General features: G+C 43.3%; 1 protein-coding gene across 3 annotated transcripts in view; it reads right to left on the bottom strand.

Moving 5' to 3' along the window:
• The window catches only part of UBE2W (ubiquitin conjugating enzyme E2 W), a 56,040-nt gene that overhangs the window by 17,278 nt on the left and 23,221 nt on the right, over positions 1-15,541 (bottom strand). Inside the window, exons 1-3 of one of the 3 annotated variants that reach the window (XM_019498647.2) lie at positions 10,042-13,300; positions 8,882-9,001; positions 7,053-7,144 (exon numbers count right to left, since the gene is read on the bottom strand). In XM_019498647.2, the coding sequence (XP_019354192.1) occupies positions 7,053-7,093 (41 nt within the window). In that variant the 5' untranslated portion in view covers positions 7,094-7,144; positions 8,882-9,001; positions 10,042-13,300. Of the gene's footprint in view, positions 1-7,052; positions 7,145-8,881; positions 9,002-10,041; positions 13,301-15,541 lie in introns of those variants that run through there. The other 2 variants (XM_019498646.2, XM_006272219.4) reach the window with 2 other exon arrangements.

Genomic DNA, 15,541 nt, shown 5'->3' with positions numbered 1-15,541 from the left:
AAAATGCAAATGTACAGGTACTCAAGGAATTTGATACGGAAACCTAGTGATCACAAACTGTTCACTCTTTGAACAGCAACATGGCTGTTTTCTAGTGCTACATGTAACACATGTTCCATTACACCAGTGGTCACCAACCAGTGGATCTTGATCCACCAGTAGAACTCAGAGCCTCTTGAAGTAAATCCAAGGCTGGGGTGGGTGGGCTGAGTGCCCACATGCATGCATGCACGCACACCAGCCCAGCAGGTCAGTCCATGGGGGAGGGAAAGGGCAGGGGCTAGATTGAGGCCCCTGTGGTGACGGACAGCACCGCAGAGGCAGAGCAGAGGTAAGCTGAGTGGGGCCCTGGCCAGGTGGGACTTGCCTGCTGGGGAGGCATGCCCCCAAATAATTTTTTCTCCCTCTGCCTCGATCTGCCCCCCGCCCCTTCCCTCCCCACAAACTTACCTGCTGGGGGGGTGGCGGCAGTACACGCTAGATCTTAGGTTGCATTTAAATGCCAAAGGTGATCTCCTACTTAAAAAGGTTGGAGACCACTGCATTACACATACCAAAATGGGGGTCCCCAGTATCCCAAGCCCTCCATTCTCCCACCTCTTCCAAGAGGGAAGGGAGGAAAAGTGGATGCCTCCCTGACAGACCTTCCAGCAGTGAGCTATAGGTCTGCAGCCACAAGCACCTGAACAATCTTAGCAATTCCCATTGCCTTCTGAACAGCACCAGGTAGCCCCAGTACTGTTCAAAGGGTAGTGCAGATTTTTTCTTCTACCCCAACTCCTCCCTCCTCATACACTCACTCTACTGATCGGCAGAGTGATGGATCAGGGAGGCACATAAGGCCTGCAGTTAGGGCTGAAGAATTCCCTCCTTGAACTGCAAGAGCTGGGTCTCTGGCAGCAGACTTAGCAGGAGTGGAAGACGCTGTCCTTTGCAGCTGCTGCTTTTCTGGCTGGGGGGCAGGCAGGCTGTAAATGACTGAGCTCCCCTGGGAGTAAGAGCAGCCAAAAAAATGCAGCCTACTATTGCCCCCTGGCTGCACAGCTTACCTTTGAGGCAGCTTTGTAGTCCTTCTACAAGGAGGATGGAACCCCTGCATGTCCCTTTATCACATTTTTGTGGAGTTGCAAAATAACACCTATCCATAACTCTACACTATCAGGGGAAAGTTATTCTGAAAGACTGGACTTACGTCCCACTTAAGCCTTTATCCCTAAGTTACAACCTGTGTAAAGATTTGCTCTATCCTCTACCTCAACATAAAACTCTATTTCCTTTCTCTTTGGTTTTATTTTCCTGCATCTGAGATAACAGATGTAAGAATACAGTGAACAAAACAGTTTACTAATATTAAAGCAGAATCAGAAGAACACTTACAAAAATGTAACTTGAAATACTTCAAAGACATGAACAGATAAGGAAATGGGAAGGTTGGCAATACAATGGCACAGGGACATAAAAGTGATAGCTTATTTACAAACTACCAATTCTGATCAGAGCTCTTCCTTGAAAGTTGTGTAAAAACAAAGGAAATTGCCAGACCAAAAGCATAGCTGTAAATATCTCAGTAACTTGAAGAAAAAAAAGTCTGGAATATGGTACATTTTGAAAATATGGTTCTAAGTGGCAAGAGAGTCATGGTTAATATGCAAACCTATTCTAAAAAATTATGACAAAAACAAACTGATGTGTTAATATTATTTCAATGATGCACAAACTAGATATGCTAAGAATTTTATTCATACTCCTGGAATGATCTGCACATATTACTTGTGGCTTGCTGCTCAATAAAACCACCACCTGGCTTGAGGTTTATGAAATCCTTTAGCACACACCTCTCCTTAAGCACAGAAATAACAGCAAGTAAGAACATAAAAAATATAGTCTATACAGCTTTAAACATGTTCTAACTTGCTGTAATTCAATTATTATATAATTATGTAGTCACTATCCTTAGTCCACTGTCAGACAACACAAGGTCCGCACAGACCCTGAACCTCTCTCTGGATCATTCAATATCCAATGATGTCCCATTAGATCATAGTATTTCTTCTCTTCTGCTTACACTTGACACATGCCATCAGGATATGTCAAGTCTATTTTTTGACTAACACAATAAGCTGATATTAAAAAAAAAAAATCTACAAAAAAGATGAGGCTTTGAATACTGCTTTATATTTAAATTACTTCAATTTTCCAGTAACACTAGCTGTGACAATTTTTTGAACTTAACACTTGCTTGTACTGTATTTACTTCTCTCATCCTTTCCATAGACTGCTTTCAAAATTCCCCCCCCCCCCCATATTTTATTGACATTTATCAGGGTTTTACAAATTAGATTGACCAATGCATTAAATTTAATTCTGTTTGTAACAGCAAATAGGAATCCCCTGATTGTGTGCTGTCTCAATTCACTTTAAACTAGATCCATTGAAGTTGTGTTCTGAAAAAGGAATGAGGCACTTTCTTATTCAAACAGCTCTGTCCCTATGTAAAGTCAAGACTTCTAACTTAGAAGTAAAATGTGTTGTCACTTATTAGCTCTTCTCTTCATTTATGGTGCCGGGCTAATTTATTCCAAATTCATATCACTAATCCAACAATTACTGAAGACCATGAAACTATACAGGTACGACTAAGGCTGTAACACATGCTCATTTAAAGGTGTGATGGGATCTGATCCCAATCCCAACTTTCACACCTCCTGACATTCCATATATGCAGGAAAGGATTTTGGGATCAAAGATCAGATCCTGATCGTGCCTTAGTAGACAGTGCAGAGGGAGCCCAGGATCATGATCCCAGGTTCCCTCTGTACCAGAGAATTGAAAGTCAGGTGCCCAACAATCAGCTAGCTGTTAGCTGGCTCTGAGACCACACCAGGGCTTGAACCAGCTCCATGTGGTCCTCAGAGCTGGCCAAAGATCAGCTGATTGTCAGCTGGATCAGGACTGTATCAGGGCTGAAACTGACCCTGCTGTTGTTCCTGAAGCCAGCCGACAATCAGCCAATTGTCAGTCCGTGGAAACCGCACCAGGGTCAGTAAGAGACTCAAATGCAGTCCTAGCTCTGCTACACATTTAATTTAAGGGATGATGGAAACCAGCCACAGTACAATTACACACTGTGTGCGCAATATTTTTTGTGGTTGGTTTCCCTTTTAGTGGATACATTAAATTGCCTGAACACATGGCCACGTTATCTTAAGTGTGATGTCTGCCAAGTCCTTGAGAGCCAGATCCTATTTCCCCTTCACACACCTATGTGGCACTTAGATGGCTGTATAACTATGCGTTTTTTGGCATTTATACACGGTTTGGTACTCAGTGCTCACTTTGTGCTTCAGAAGATGCACTCTAGACTTAGCTTCACTCAAAGCCCAGAAATCCAATTTAAAAATTCAACAAACTACGTGGAAAACGACAAATAAGCTACAGCCTCATAATACATTTTGGTAAATCTATTTCCAGAAAGTAAAATCTGAGACCTTTACTCTCAAAATTTATTAACACACAGCTAATTCAATCACTATTTGCTCAAATCCCAGACAAGTTTTTTTACCCCCCAATCAGCATGGGAGGAAAAAAAGCTTTATTTTAGATTTGAGTACCTGGGCAGGCAGTAGCTCAGCTCCAACTCCAGGCTTGAGCTGGGGGCCAAAGTCAGAACTGAGCCACCACCTTTCCTGGATTGGGGTGGCTTGTGCATCAGGGGAGGGAACTCATATCAGGAATGCAGGGGAGGAGGGTTTGAGGGGGACCAGGGTTTAGGAACCAGGGGGACAAGCATAAGGGCTAGGGACAGGGGGGCAGGCAGCAGGAGGACTGGTGTGGGGGGGGCAAGGGGCATGTGATAGGAGTGGCAGTGGGAAAGGCATAGTGAGCAAAGGGCAGGGGGAAAGAGGCAGAGTCTGTCTGGCCACTCACTTTGAGGGAACAAAATTATTGGGGGGGTCATCTTAAATTCATTCTATAGATGGAAACTTATATCAGATTTATAATTTTCCATGCATAGAATCTAATTATTGGCAGGTACTCTGAAATTCAATGTCATCTTCAAAGTTGTTAGGTTCAATGCTCTCCCTCTGTAGCATCCACCCTGGCACTGTGGAAGACGGAGTACTAGGCTAGATGGACAACTGATCTGACCCAGTATGGCACTTCTTATGCTCTTGTGTCTTGGATTCAGATAAATGTGACAGTAAAAATCAATTTGGTATGAGTAACTTTAAAATTACTGGTACCAAGAGTAGAAAGTAAAAGTATATTCATGAAACCATAGTAAACCTAACTGAACTGGACCAACAAAAGTATTAAATCTGAAATTATCTCTACAAATTTTGCCAATGGTCTTAAATCCTTACATACAGTATTCCAGCTCCAAACTCAACCAGAAACAGAATTGTACCAAGCCATGCAGAAATTTAACACATTGAATGAAGAAGGCGAAAACGCCAATAAATTAATGTCACTCAGGACAAGAATTAGGAGTAATGAGTTTCAGAAACCCTAGAAGAATCCTGTATATCACACCAGAAGATTTTTTTTTTATTTGTAAACTACAAATCCACATTGAACTAAAAGAAAAAATTGGCCCAGTAAAGAAAGATTCTGATAGCACATCGGAGAAAATCTAGCCTGTGAAAATTTAGGCTCAGGGGTAGACAAGTGACTTGGGCCATGTAATGTATAATCTCAAACTTTTGTCTTCTAATTTCTTGTCAAATTATATACCTAGATCTAGATATATCTAATCTATATATAGATGTTTGATCTCTATAGATTTATATAGATAGATCTACTGATATAGATATGTTTGGGCAAACATAGACTTGTCATACCAGATCCAACAATTTGTTCACAAATTTCAGTATCCTGTTTTCTCAGTGGCAAGTGCTGATAATCCCCAGGAGAGGAAAAAAAAGAAACATACTAATGAAACTTGCCAACTACGCAATACATTTTTATTAGTGCCAAATGCTGACAGAACTTTAACTTTTGGCATATCTATGGCTATAACAACCAGACCTGTTTAAAAGCCAAGCATGACACTTGACTCACCAGGGGGTTGGGGGAGGAGGAGAGGCAGGCATGTGCATGTAGAGCCTATGGTCATTACTGGGGTCTGTGGATGTTACAGGAAGCCAGGTCCACAGCTTCAATTTTATTTATTACTGAGCCATCAATTAAGTTCAGGCTCAATAGACTAAAAGTTGTGACAAGTCTCCATTTTATTTTTGTCTAAAAGTTTTTTATTTTAGGTAATTTCCAGCAAAAATGAGTCAGGAAACAAACCAACATGGATGTCTACACAGATAAAGTAGGGGTGTCACAACAGGCTGGATTCAACCTGAGGAATAGGGTCATCTGACCCACAAGGCTTTTCACTGCACTTGCTTGCAACCAAGGAACTAGTGCCACCACCACTCAATCTTCTTGCTGCCAGAGCCACAATGTTAGCATGGCCAGCTTCTGAAGTTGAACACTACCACAGAACTTAATACATTTGGTTGCTGTTAGCAACTAAAATCTGAAGCGTTCACTCTTTGCATGCTGGCCACCCTAACACTGTGGCTTTGGCAACTGTAGCTCTGGGATTGAGCGGCAACACCCTTAACTCCCTGGTTATGGGTGCCAATATAAGAGCATCAACATCTGCAGCCCAAAGCTCAGGTCCAGACTATGAAAGCATATGAGTCTGACACCCTCAGATTAAGGGAACACTGTAAACTTGCAGTTAATTAGCAAAAAATTAAAAGAATTCAAAATAGTTTTATGCACTGTATCTGAAGCTTCCAATTGATATGCCATATTTTGATTTTATAATATTTTTCTTTTCTTTAAAACATGCTTATGCCCTTACATTTCTTTATGCATGGTTGTGTGTCACAATGCCTGAAACCTGATTATACACAAAGTTCTGTCAAATATATAAAACCAGTATTTTTTCCTCTTTCATTTAAGGCAGAGTTTTTCAACCTTTTTTAGCAAGTGTACTCCTTCTGGTGGCAGTGGCCAGACGTAGAGTGAGGAGAGGTGCTGTGTGCTCACACATGGCGACCACTGCCACCACCCACTGAACCACTGCCACCGGTCAGCAGCCCGTAGAGCCACATGTGCAACTGGCCGTGGGAAAGTGGCACAGGCTGTGGCGGCCGCCGCATGTGACACTCCCCTGCCCCCCACCAGCCCTGCTCGCCCTCCTGACCCTGCTCCTGGAAGTGGGCATAGAAATGCACTTACCCACCTGCCACTGAGACCCTCGTGGTAGCCCAGCGGCCAATCAGAAGAACGAGCTGGGGTGGAGGGCGGGGAGGCACCGCAGTGTGCCATGGGGGACCAGCAGCACCCAGCACGTGTGTGTGTGTCATCCCTGCCACAAGTAAGAGGCGAACACGCCAGGGGAGATGCCACCTCCATGCTCTGGGGCAAGCTCCACCCCCGCATACCCCTGAAGACCTTTTTAAGTATCCCTGGAGGTACAAGTATCCCCAGCTGACAATCCCTGATTTAAGGTAATCATAAATGTTACCTGTAACTGTAGTAAAGAGAAAATTCAAACATATACATATTCTTCAAGTCAAAACTTCCCCATAGGTTTTTGTTCCACTTGTTTTAAGAGAAATCTGATATTGGTATCAGGGTGAATAGCTCACATACCAAGGTCAGCTCAAAAAGCAGATACAGGAGGAACATAAACCCAATATACCACTCAATTTTCAAAATTAAGTCTAGCAGAACTGCAACTAAGTGATTCATAATATTGTGACACCTGTGTGAAAGATGTCCTCCTCTGAAGGTTCAGTCTAAAAAAATTGAAGTTAACACCTACCCAAATTTTACAGAAGACAGTAAAAAGTAACATATTGCAGATCACTCACTTACGCAGTTTACCAATAAACACACTTAGCAATGTACTCATTAACATCTATGTTTATATATCCATAGATCAACAGGAATATTCTGTTAATGTTACCTAAAGCAGAAGGGGAGACTTCTTAGTTGTCTATAGTCTGAGATGATATTGAAAATATGAAATGCAATACACTCACTGTGTAATTGAATTTTGAACACTCTTTTCATTTAAAGTCATTCCTGGAGGTGGGTCATTCTGCAAAGCCAACAGTTCTTTCTGTAATCTTTTCTAAAAAAACAGAAATAACATTTGAAATATTATACAAAATGCATATTACAATGAAGTATATTAATTTATAGTATACATTGCTGTTCATGGAAAAAGGAGACAAATTCCAACTCATTCTCAGGCAACAACCTATTCAAAACTTGCAGCACAAAAATACAACTAAAAAGGAGAAGGAAGGAAAGATTCCTTCCATAAAAATTAAACAAACTACTATAAGCATTAGGGTAGTCGTGCCCCACACATGGCCCTGTGGACCAGTGCCTGTCTGCAGCCCAGATCTGGCCCAGCACCATCCCTCTCTGCCCTGGGCACCAGGACTGGGCCCTGGGAGCCTGGTACCACTCCCTCCCACTCAGATTAGGCCCTGGGGGCTCTGTACCACCCCCTCCTGCCCACCCTCATGATCCAGGATTGGGTCCAAGGAACCCAGCACTGCTCCTTCCCATTCCCCGCATGTCGGGACACTGACCATGTCGGACCCTGCACACTGAGAACAGACGCCAAAACCAGCATGGAGCGCCCAGGGTTCCTCTTGGGTCTGGAGATCTGGCAGCAGTGGGGTGGTGACACTGCTCCCCCACTACCAAACTTCCAGACCTATGGAGAGCCCTGTGGGTCAGGTGACACGGCACTATGGGCTAGAAATGGCCCCTGGACCAGAGATTGAGCATCCCTGGATTAAGGAACAAATCATACACCTCAAACTCAGTATTTTTTCTATTCTATTTTAATTCCAAATAGAATAGTTCTTCAAGTCTGAAGTAAGAGGGGCAGATAACAATGGTTCTCAAGAAAGACTTTGCTCTTATTATAGGAGCAGTGGTGGTCAACCCATGGTACAGACAGCTGAAGCGTTTGGCAAGTGAGCCTTGGGTCCTGAGTTAAAGAGGGTGCCAGCAATGGAAGTCAGGATGGCAGTCATCGGTGCTCGTTCAAGTGTTTGGTCCTGCTGGAGCTGCAGGGTAGGTACTGCCACACCTATGTGGTGACAGGATTTCAGAATCTTGTATTTTCTCCAGAAGGCAATGAAAGGCATTCACAAATTTTTAAATGCTTCACAATAAAGCAACTGTAAACTGGAATGTAAAATCAATTCTAAAGCGCAAGTACTATATTTAGCTATATAAAACACGTATCCTTTGCACCAAAATCAGTCTCCCATGCATTAAGCAGGAGCTGAGTTTGTGCATGGGAGAGGCATCCTGCATTAGTGCTCTACAGTGCAGGAGCTGTAGCACCACTGTTCAGGCAGCTGAGGGAGTCAGCTGACTTAATGGTTCATTGTTTTCCACTCAACCAGGCGCTAATGAACATTTTAAAATAGTCTTGGTGTTCCCCTAATCAAGCGATTTTGCTATCTATAGTTGCTCTTGGTCCTTCTCTTATTTAAGAACATAAGCAGGAAAAGGAATATAAATCAGCTGAAGATTAGGCTGTCATTCTAGATAGTCATAACTCCAAGAAAAATCTATTTTCCCCCCTCATTCTGACTTTTCAAAACAAGGTGTGTATTATATTCTGGTGTGCCTGCAAGAAAATATGGTATTTTACGCCCTACCTGAAGTCTGACAATATTTCAGCAATACCTTCATAACCAAAGTGAAGAGCAGATAAACTAAACTGTTTTTCTTTTCGCATCAGCTGAAGTCTTGTATTAAAATTTTAAAGTTCTAATGATACAACATATGTGATAAACGTAACATGCTTCTTTTATTATCAGTGAAATTCAATATGCACCTGAAGTTACTGGCACTTATAATAACCTTCAGATAAATAATGCGTTTGTCTGGACCGAACACTCAATTTTTCAAATCATCCAAGATTTGGCCCACAAGCTGTCAGCCTTAAAGATTCTTTCTGAAAACATTGTAAAGGGTTAGCATTTCAAGAAAAAAAAAAATAGAGGCACCTGGTTTCATATCTACAGAGGAAAGATGACAGTAGCAGAAAACCAGAATGTCTTCTATGATGGCCACCCTACATCCCACATACCCACAAACCTATACCCATGCTCCCACCCGTACCCTCCCACAATATACAAGAGTAAGACTTCATTTTAAGCTATTATACTATCACCTGTATGTACACTACACAAACACACATGAATCAGGACAAAAATATTTTTTGAAATCAAATTAACGAATGTTGTAGTACTTTTGATTTTTAGAATATAATTTGGTATTTTTCTGGTTCAGAGATGGCAAAACCCCTTGCTGAAAGGAGTACTTCTGGTGGGGGGGGGGGGAGAATAAAGGGAGGGACTTCTGGTGGCACAAGTCAGGGAACGGGACTTTTGATCCCAAGATGGCAACCAGGGGGAGGCGCACCTGTCAGAGGGCAGGCCTACCCATGCAGCCCTTGATGGCTTGCCGAAACTCAGTAAGCAGCCCTCTACCCAAAATAATTGCACACCCCTGCATTTTAGCCTAAGGCAAGAACAGTTGGGGCTGAAGCCAGGGCTGCTGCCACTCCTCCTCCTCCCCCCCCACTTCACCACACTTCCCCTGCAGCCCCATCTCTGCTCTCCCCCAAGCTGCTTCTCCCTCTCTCCCCCATCTGCTGCACTCCTGATCTTTTCTCCCCACCAGCAACCTTTGTCCCTGTTGCAGCCTACGGCATGAAACATGGCTCCAGCCAGGCCCTGTAGTAGCAGCAGCACGAAGCCGGCACCACTGTTCCAGCCCAGCCCCATAGCAGCAGTGATGTAGAGCAGGGTGTAGGCTGGAGCCATGCTCCATGCCCCAGGCTGCAGCACATCCTCCTATTCAATGATGAGACAGCCATAGATGCATCTTTTCCTCCCACTGATCAAATAAAAAAAAAAAAAAAAAAATATATATATATATATATATATATATATATATATATATATATAGGCTTTAAAACCCTTTTCATACCTGTGGTGAATGATGTTTTGCAGACAGAAAATATCCTTGAAAACTTCATAGCACAGATTTCTCTCGTTTTATGCGGGTTCTGTGTGAATTCGCTGTTTTTGTGTGTGAATTCGTTGTTATGCGATGACTTTTTTATACCAAAATTCATTAGATGCGAGGTAAATTCACTCTTATGCAATCGGTGTGGTGGAAGCTTGCAGTCAGCTGCTTTGTGCAGTGTGTTGTGGGAGTGACACGCACCAAAAATATAGTCTCCTGTGTAGATCTGTGCTCCACGCTCATTGTCTGTGACGTGTTTCTGTGGTTGCCATGCCCATTATAGTAACATTCACCACCACCCTGTGCTTGTGTGTACTGTCTGCTGTTGGCGAGTACCAAAACTGTCTTGTAAAAGTGGTAGAAATGGGTCTGGGGGATCGGTACAATCGAGGTCTTGGAATGTATCCCTATTTATTACATTGTAAAGTGGGTTCCCTTTATGCAAATTCAAGTTATGTACCGTTTTCCAGGAACGCATGCACAGCATAAAGCAAGGGAAACCTGTATCCAACATACCAGATCTCACCCCATTATTTTTGGGGTGGGGGGACCTGTTAATCGAGAGAGAGGCTTAAACTCCTGATGATAAAACTGGTGGATATCATACCTCTTTCATATGAGTCCTCCAGATCATTAACCAGTTTAACTGTAAAAAGGAGGTAATTCCTGCTCTTAGGTCAAGTGGGCAATCCTTGCATGACAATTTGTCTACTAAAAACCCAAATCTCCCCTTTTATATCTACCCTATTTGCTCCCTCAGGATAATATTGTTTCCCAGAGTTATCAGCAGAATCTGCTCTGAATCGTCAGTACTTTCTGGTCATAGGGAAGTAAAAAGCTATTTACTGGGCGCATCTACATGTAACATTTACTGTGCAGTTGACTAATTAACTGTGCAGTAAACATCTCAGGATCTACATGCGTGACCCTATTCAGAGTAGGACATGTAAATGTAAGTCCTACCCGGCTGTGGAGGTTTTTCTTGCGCACCAGCACGTGTGTGAAGACTGAGCTGGCTAGCTAGAGCACAAGGGTTCTTCAGTGCCAGGGCTGCCTGCCAGCTAGACCCAACCTGAAGCATCCTTATGCCCCATCCAGCCTCTCCACAGCACACTGAGCCCAGATGGAACAGCTTCGGGCTGGGAGACTGACCACCTGGATCCCCTGCCAACCAAGCCTGCTGCAGACCCAGGCACGTGCGTAAACCATACGCCCAGGAGCTTCCCGGGAGCAACAAACCGTAAAGCAATAAGCTGCACAATTTATTGTTGCCCCATACTGGCACAGATAAAAACATGCACTTTGATTTCTTTGATTTTTAGGTTATGTTGAGGAACGTAGGGCAGGATTAGCAAGAAAGTAAAGATTCTAATGGAAGAAATACCTTTAAAACTCCCTTGTTAGTATCTGCGAATCTTTACAAGGTTTTGATATCTTTTCTGCTCCACAAAAACTGATGGCTCTGGTGTCAGATCTATGCCCATTAATACTGAACCTGGTACATCTCCAAAATGTGATGCCAACTCCAATATCATTTCTGAAATTCCCTCATGTATCTCTAAATGTAACCAATAGCTCAAAAGTCCCCATGTATTGCAGATCCTCTCAAGCCCTGCCTAACTGAAGGTACCAGGTTTAAAAAGCAAGACATTTTAATTGCTTTTGGTCAGCAGCCAGGTTTTTTTTTAATATTTTCTAGGGAAAAGGTCCATTTATAAAACAATGCATGGATTGCTGGAAGTAATGTTGGATTATTCTCTACACAGAGATGAAATTGTAAAAAGCTCTTATACAGAACTATGAGAACAAGAGTAAAGATAGAGTTTAAAGATTGGTGGACATTAAGAAAATACTGAATAATTTTCTTTAGCTAGAGGTCAATAAAAAAGTTCTAAAGAAAACAAGTCCATGAACATCCAATTTGAAGAATCCTCTTTTCCTTAACAAAATAAAAGACCTGGTCATCCAAAACAAAACCCACTGTTCTAGATCCTGTTTTTCAGGTGAAACCAATGGCCCCACTTCCAACATTATTGCTTAAGCTCTATAAACTACCCAGAGGGTTGAAGATGACAATCTTGTGAAATTATATTTAAGCACAAGGCTAATGGTGTGGTTTTCCATGATAATTTTTAATTGAGCTGTGAAAAAGGAGGGGATTCAGTAGGTGCATCTAAGTGAGTTTCTTGTAAAAACACTATCAAAATTACTTAATGGAATATTATTAGCTTTAAAAATTAATTCCAATATTTGGATTTTATGAATTATTTCTCTCAGTGTAGCTCGTCTTTTTCCTAGAAATCTGCCTTCCTAGGAATAGTTTTTACAAGGTGCTGTATCTTTTTGAAAGGGTATATGTGAGATATGTGAATATACTGAATGTGTGCATGAAAAATTAAAATAACTTTTTGTTGAATCTTTATTAGCTTTATCTTATGTTCAAAATATATTCTAGGCAGATCAGCATGGCAGTAGCGACATGAAAGGTTAAACTATTAATTATTTAACCAGTAAGTGCAGTGATAACCAGTTAGCTTACCGGTTATCCTTTAACTCTAGGCAGGCACAGTCTGGCAGGGAAGTGGGGGGAGGGGAAGCCACATTGTACCCCAGCAGGAATCAAAAGGCAGAAGGACAGCAAGGAGGGAGGAAGGGAGGAATGTGGAGAAGGGGAGGGGGACTAGTACCCATAGCCTAAGAGAAAACCCGTGAGCAGTCTAATGACCAGGTATCCTGGTTTTTCTCTGTTAAAAATCCCAAATTCTGGGATAAAACCCCCTAAAATTCTCTGATTAAAACCCAAAACCCATTTTTTTCTACAATTAAAATTAAACACCACTAGGTATCAGTAGACCACAATGTCTTATTTATATATTTACAATTTTAAAGCAATTTGGAAGGCTACCAGTGCCTCAATCATTATAATAAAATAAATTCTAAATACCTACATATTTTAGTGTTTGATTTTGGTTTTCATCATGGAAAAAAAAACAAAAAAATATCAGAGCTCTCCCTGCCCCCTTTGCTCACCAGAATGTGGGTCCAGCTGCAATGTCCCCCCTGCAGCTTTGTGGCATTGAACAGCCCTGATATGCCAGTGCCCCTCACACCCAACTAGCAGCTCCTGCTTAACTCCCCACCTGCTCCCTCCCAGCAGGAGCTCCCCACCTTGCACAAGGATGTAGGTCCAACAATGACTGCTTCCCTCACTGCTTTGTGGCACTGAGCAGCCCTGACATGCCGCTGCCCCTCACTCCCAAGCCACAGCCCCCCCCCCAACTGTGCCAGCAGTCCTGACCTGCAGTCTCTGCCTGCCCCCAACTCCCTTCCTCCCAGCAGCAGCAGCTCCCCCTCTGCACCAAGTGGGTGTTGTGTGTGGTGCAGGGAGTGAGTGTGGGGGAAAGAGGGTCATGGGCGTAGGCTGACATGTAAGTGCCAACAGTGGGGGGGGAGGGGGCGGCCACAACTCAGCACCACCACCACAGTGATGATGGACAACTCCACGCCACTGCCACACCCACAGCTGCCAGACAGACAAGAGAGGGCCTCACCTTGGCAGCCATGGCAGCACAGCTGGTGCACGGCTCCTAGTGGCAGTGGTAGCACTCAGTCTCCCTGCCCTGCTCCACCCTCCCACGCCGGGTCCCGCCTGCTGGTCCACAGAGGCGGCTTCTGCCAGGTACAGGTCCAGCCAAGCTACAGCCCTGTCCAGCCAAGCTTCACCTCACTGTCTATGCAAAAATCTAGGGGGGAGGAATGTGCCCCTCCCACACCCCCTCCCTCCCAACACAACACCAATATGTGTGGGGCTTTCTGGAGTTTGGCCCCCAGCCCTGATGGTGCAGGGACAGTCCCCAAGCCCTGGCCCTCCACCAGCCCCCACCACACAAGACTTACCTACATGCAGCTGCCAGGGCTGCTCCCACCACTCTGCCTGGCTTTACTGCCGGTTGCACGTGTGCATGTGCATATATGCAGCGCCCCCTGCTCCAGATTTTTTTTTCTTTTTACCTTCCTGGCCCTGCCTCCAATCACCCTCCCCCAAGACTCATAGCAGGCTGGAACTCTGCCAGTCTGCAAGGGGAAACCCACAGTTTCCCACTTCAAAGGAAAAAATCCAGGTGTTTCTCCTTTGAAGGGGAAAATGTGCATTTTTCTCCTTTAAAAAGAGGAAAATCTGTGGTTTTCTGCTGGAAAGGGAAAAGCTGGATCCCTAGTAATGACTCATCAATTAAACAGTTAGCTGCTCCTTCACAGGTACTCCCCCCACCCAGGGCTTCACATGAGCTGTGTTGTCTGGCTAGGCTTGCCTCCTCCCCCAACCCCAGTCAAAAGGCCACAGGAGCAACTCCCAGCAGTAGCTGTGTCCAAGCCACTGTATTACAGGTTAATCATTTAACCAATATAATTAGAGGAGGTTAAACCAATATTTTTTTAAATGGTATTTACATCCCTACATAGCAGTATGCTTCTGCACACTTGTGGTTAGATTCCTTTTATTTCTGACTGCCTTGGGACAGATACAGCAATTGACAATAAGGATGGAATCCCATGGGTGAGTATACATTAAATCAACCAGAAGAATCTGCTCTAACTATGAATACTTGAAATCTGTTGGGAACAAAATGACTACCTTTGTTGGAACAACTGGAGCTTATGATAATACCCTGGAAGGCTGACCTACATAGAATGAACAGCTGGAACAAATTTTTGAAGTAAACTGAGATTCTCCCATAGTAGCTACATGTTTCATTACCCAGTTTGATGGGAAGAAAAACATATAGTTTACTGCACAGCCTGCACACCTCAGAGAAGCCAGCAAGCACAACTTTTAAAGAAAGTTATGAAAACTGTCCAAAACCACTGATCATTGCAGATAGGTTCCATAAGAAAAGATTCATCTTCAGGCCAGTTTATTTCCTCTTTTGCAAAAGTGCTATGGAAAGTGTCAGAATATTGTAGTTTTAAGGATGGATATATAAAGCCTGCAGAAAGAAATCTGTGTGGGATATTTAATGAAGCCATATAAAAGAGGCTCTTAACAGAGAAAAACCTTACCTTTAAATGTGCTTTTGAGATTGGCATAACTATGGAAACCACAACCAAAGATGCCATGGAACTGCATGGAGGAGTGCCCACACAAGTAGTAATGAGTTATTAAACATGCAACAGAACATGCAGCCAGTGCATGCAGTAGCCAGACAGACTACTGGTGTGGGAAAGGTCCCACACCCCAGCTAACTGCCAATGTAAGAGATTCTGATGAAGCTGAAATAAAGAGAGACATATCCAAGCAGTGCGCCATGTTAAAAGAAACAAAGAGGAGACTAAAGTAAGGTATACAAAAGGGAATAATATGTAATAGGCAGGGACAGTAGTGACAATGAGAATAACGTGGGTCTATATCATGTGTACAGGGGTGATAAATCAGCTATCTAGCTGACAAACAAGGTTACTGAGA

The sequence above is a fragment of the Alligator mississippiensis genome, chromosome 3 (assembly GCF_030867095.1).
Source record: "Alligator mississippiensis isolate rAllMis1 chromosome 3, rAllMis1, whole genome shotgun sequence".
NCBI lineage: Eukaryota > Metazoa > Chordata > Crocodylia > Alligatoridae > Alligator > Alligator mississippiensis.
This window is presented reverse-complemented; position numbering and strand designations above follow the sequence as displayed.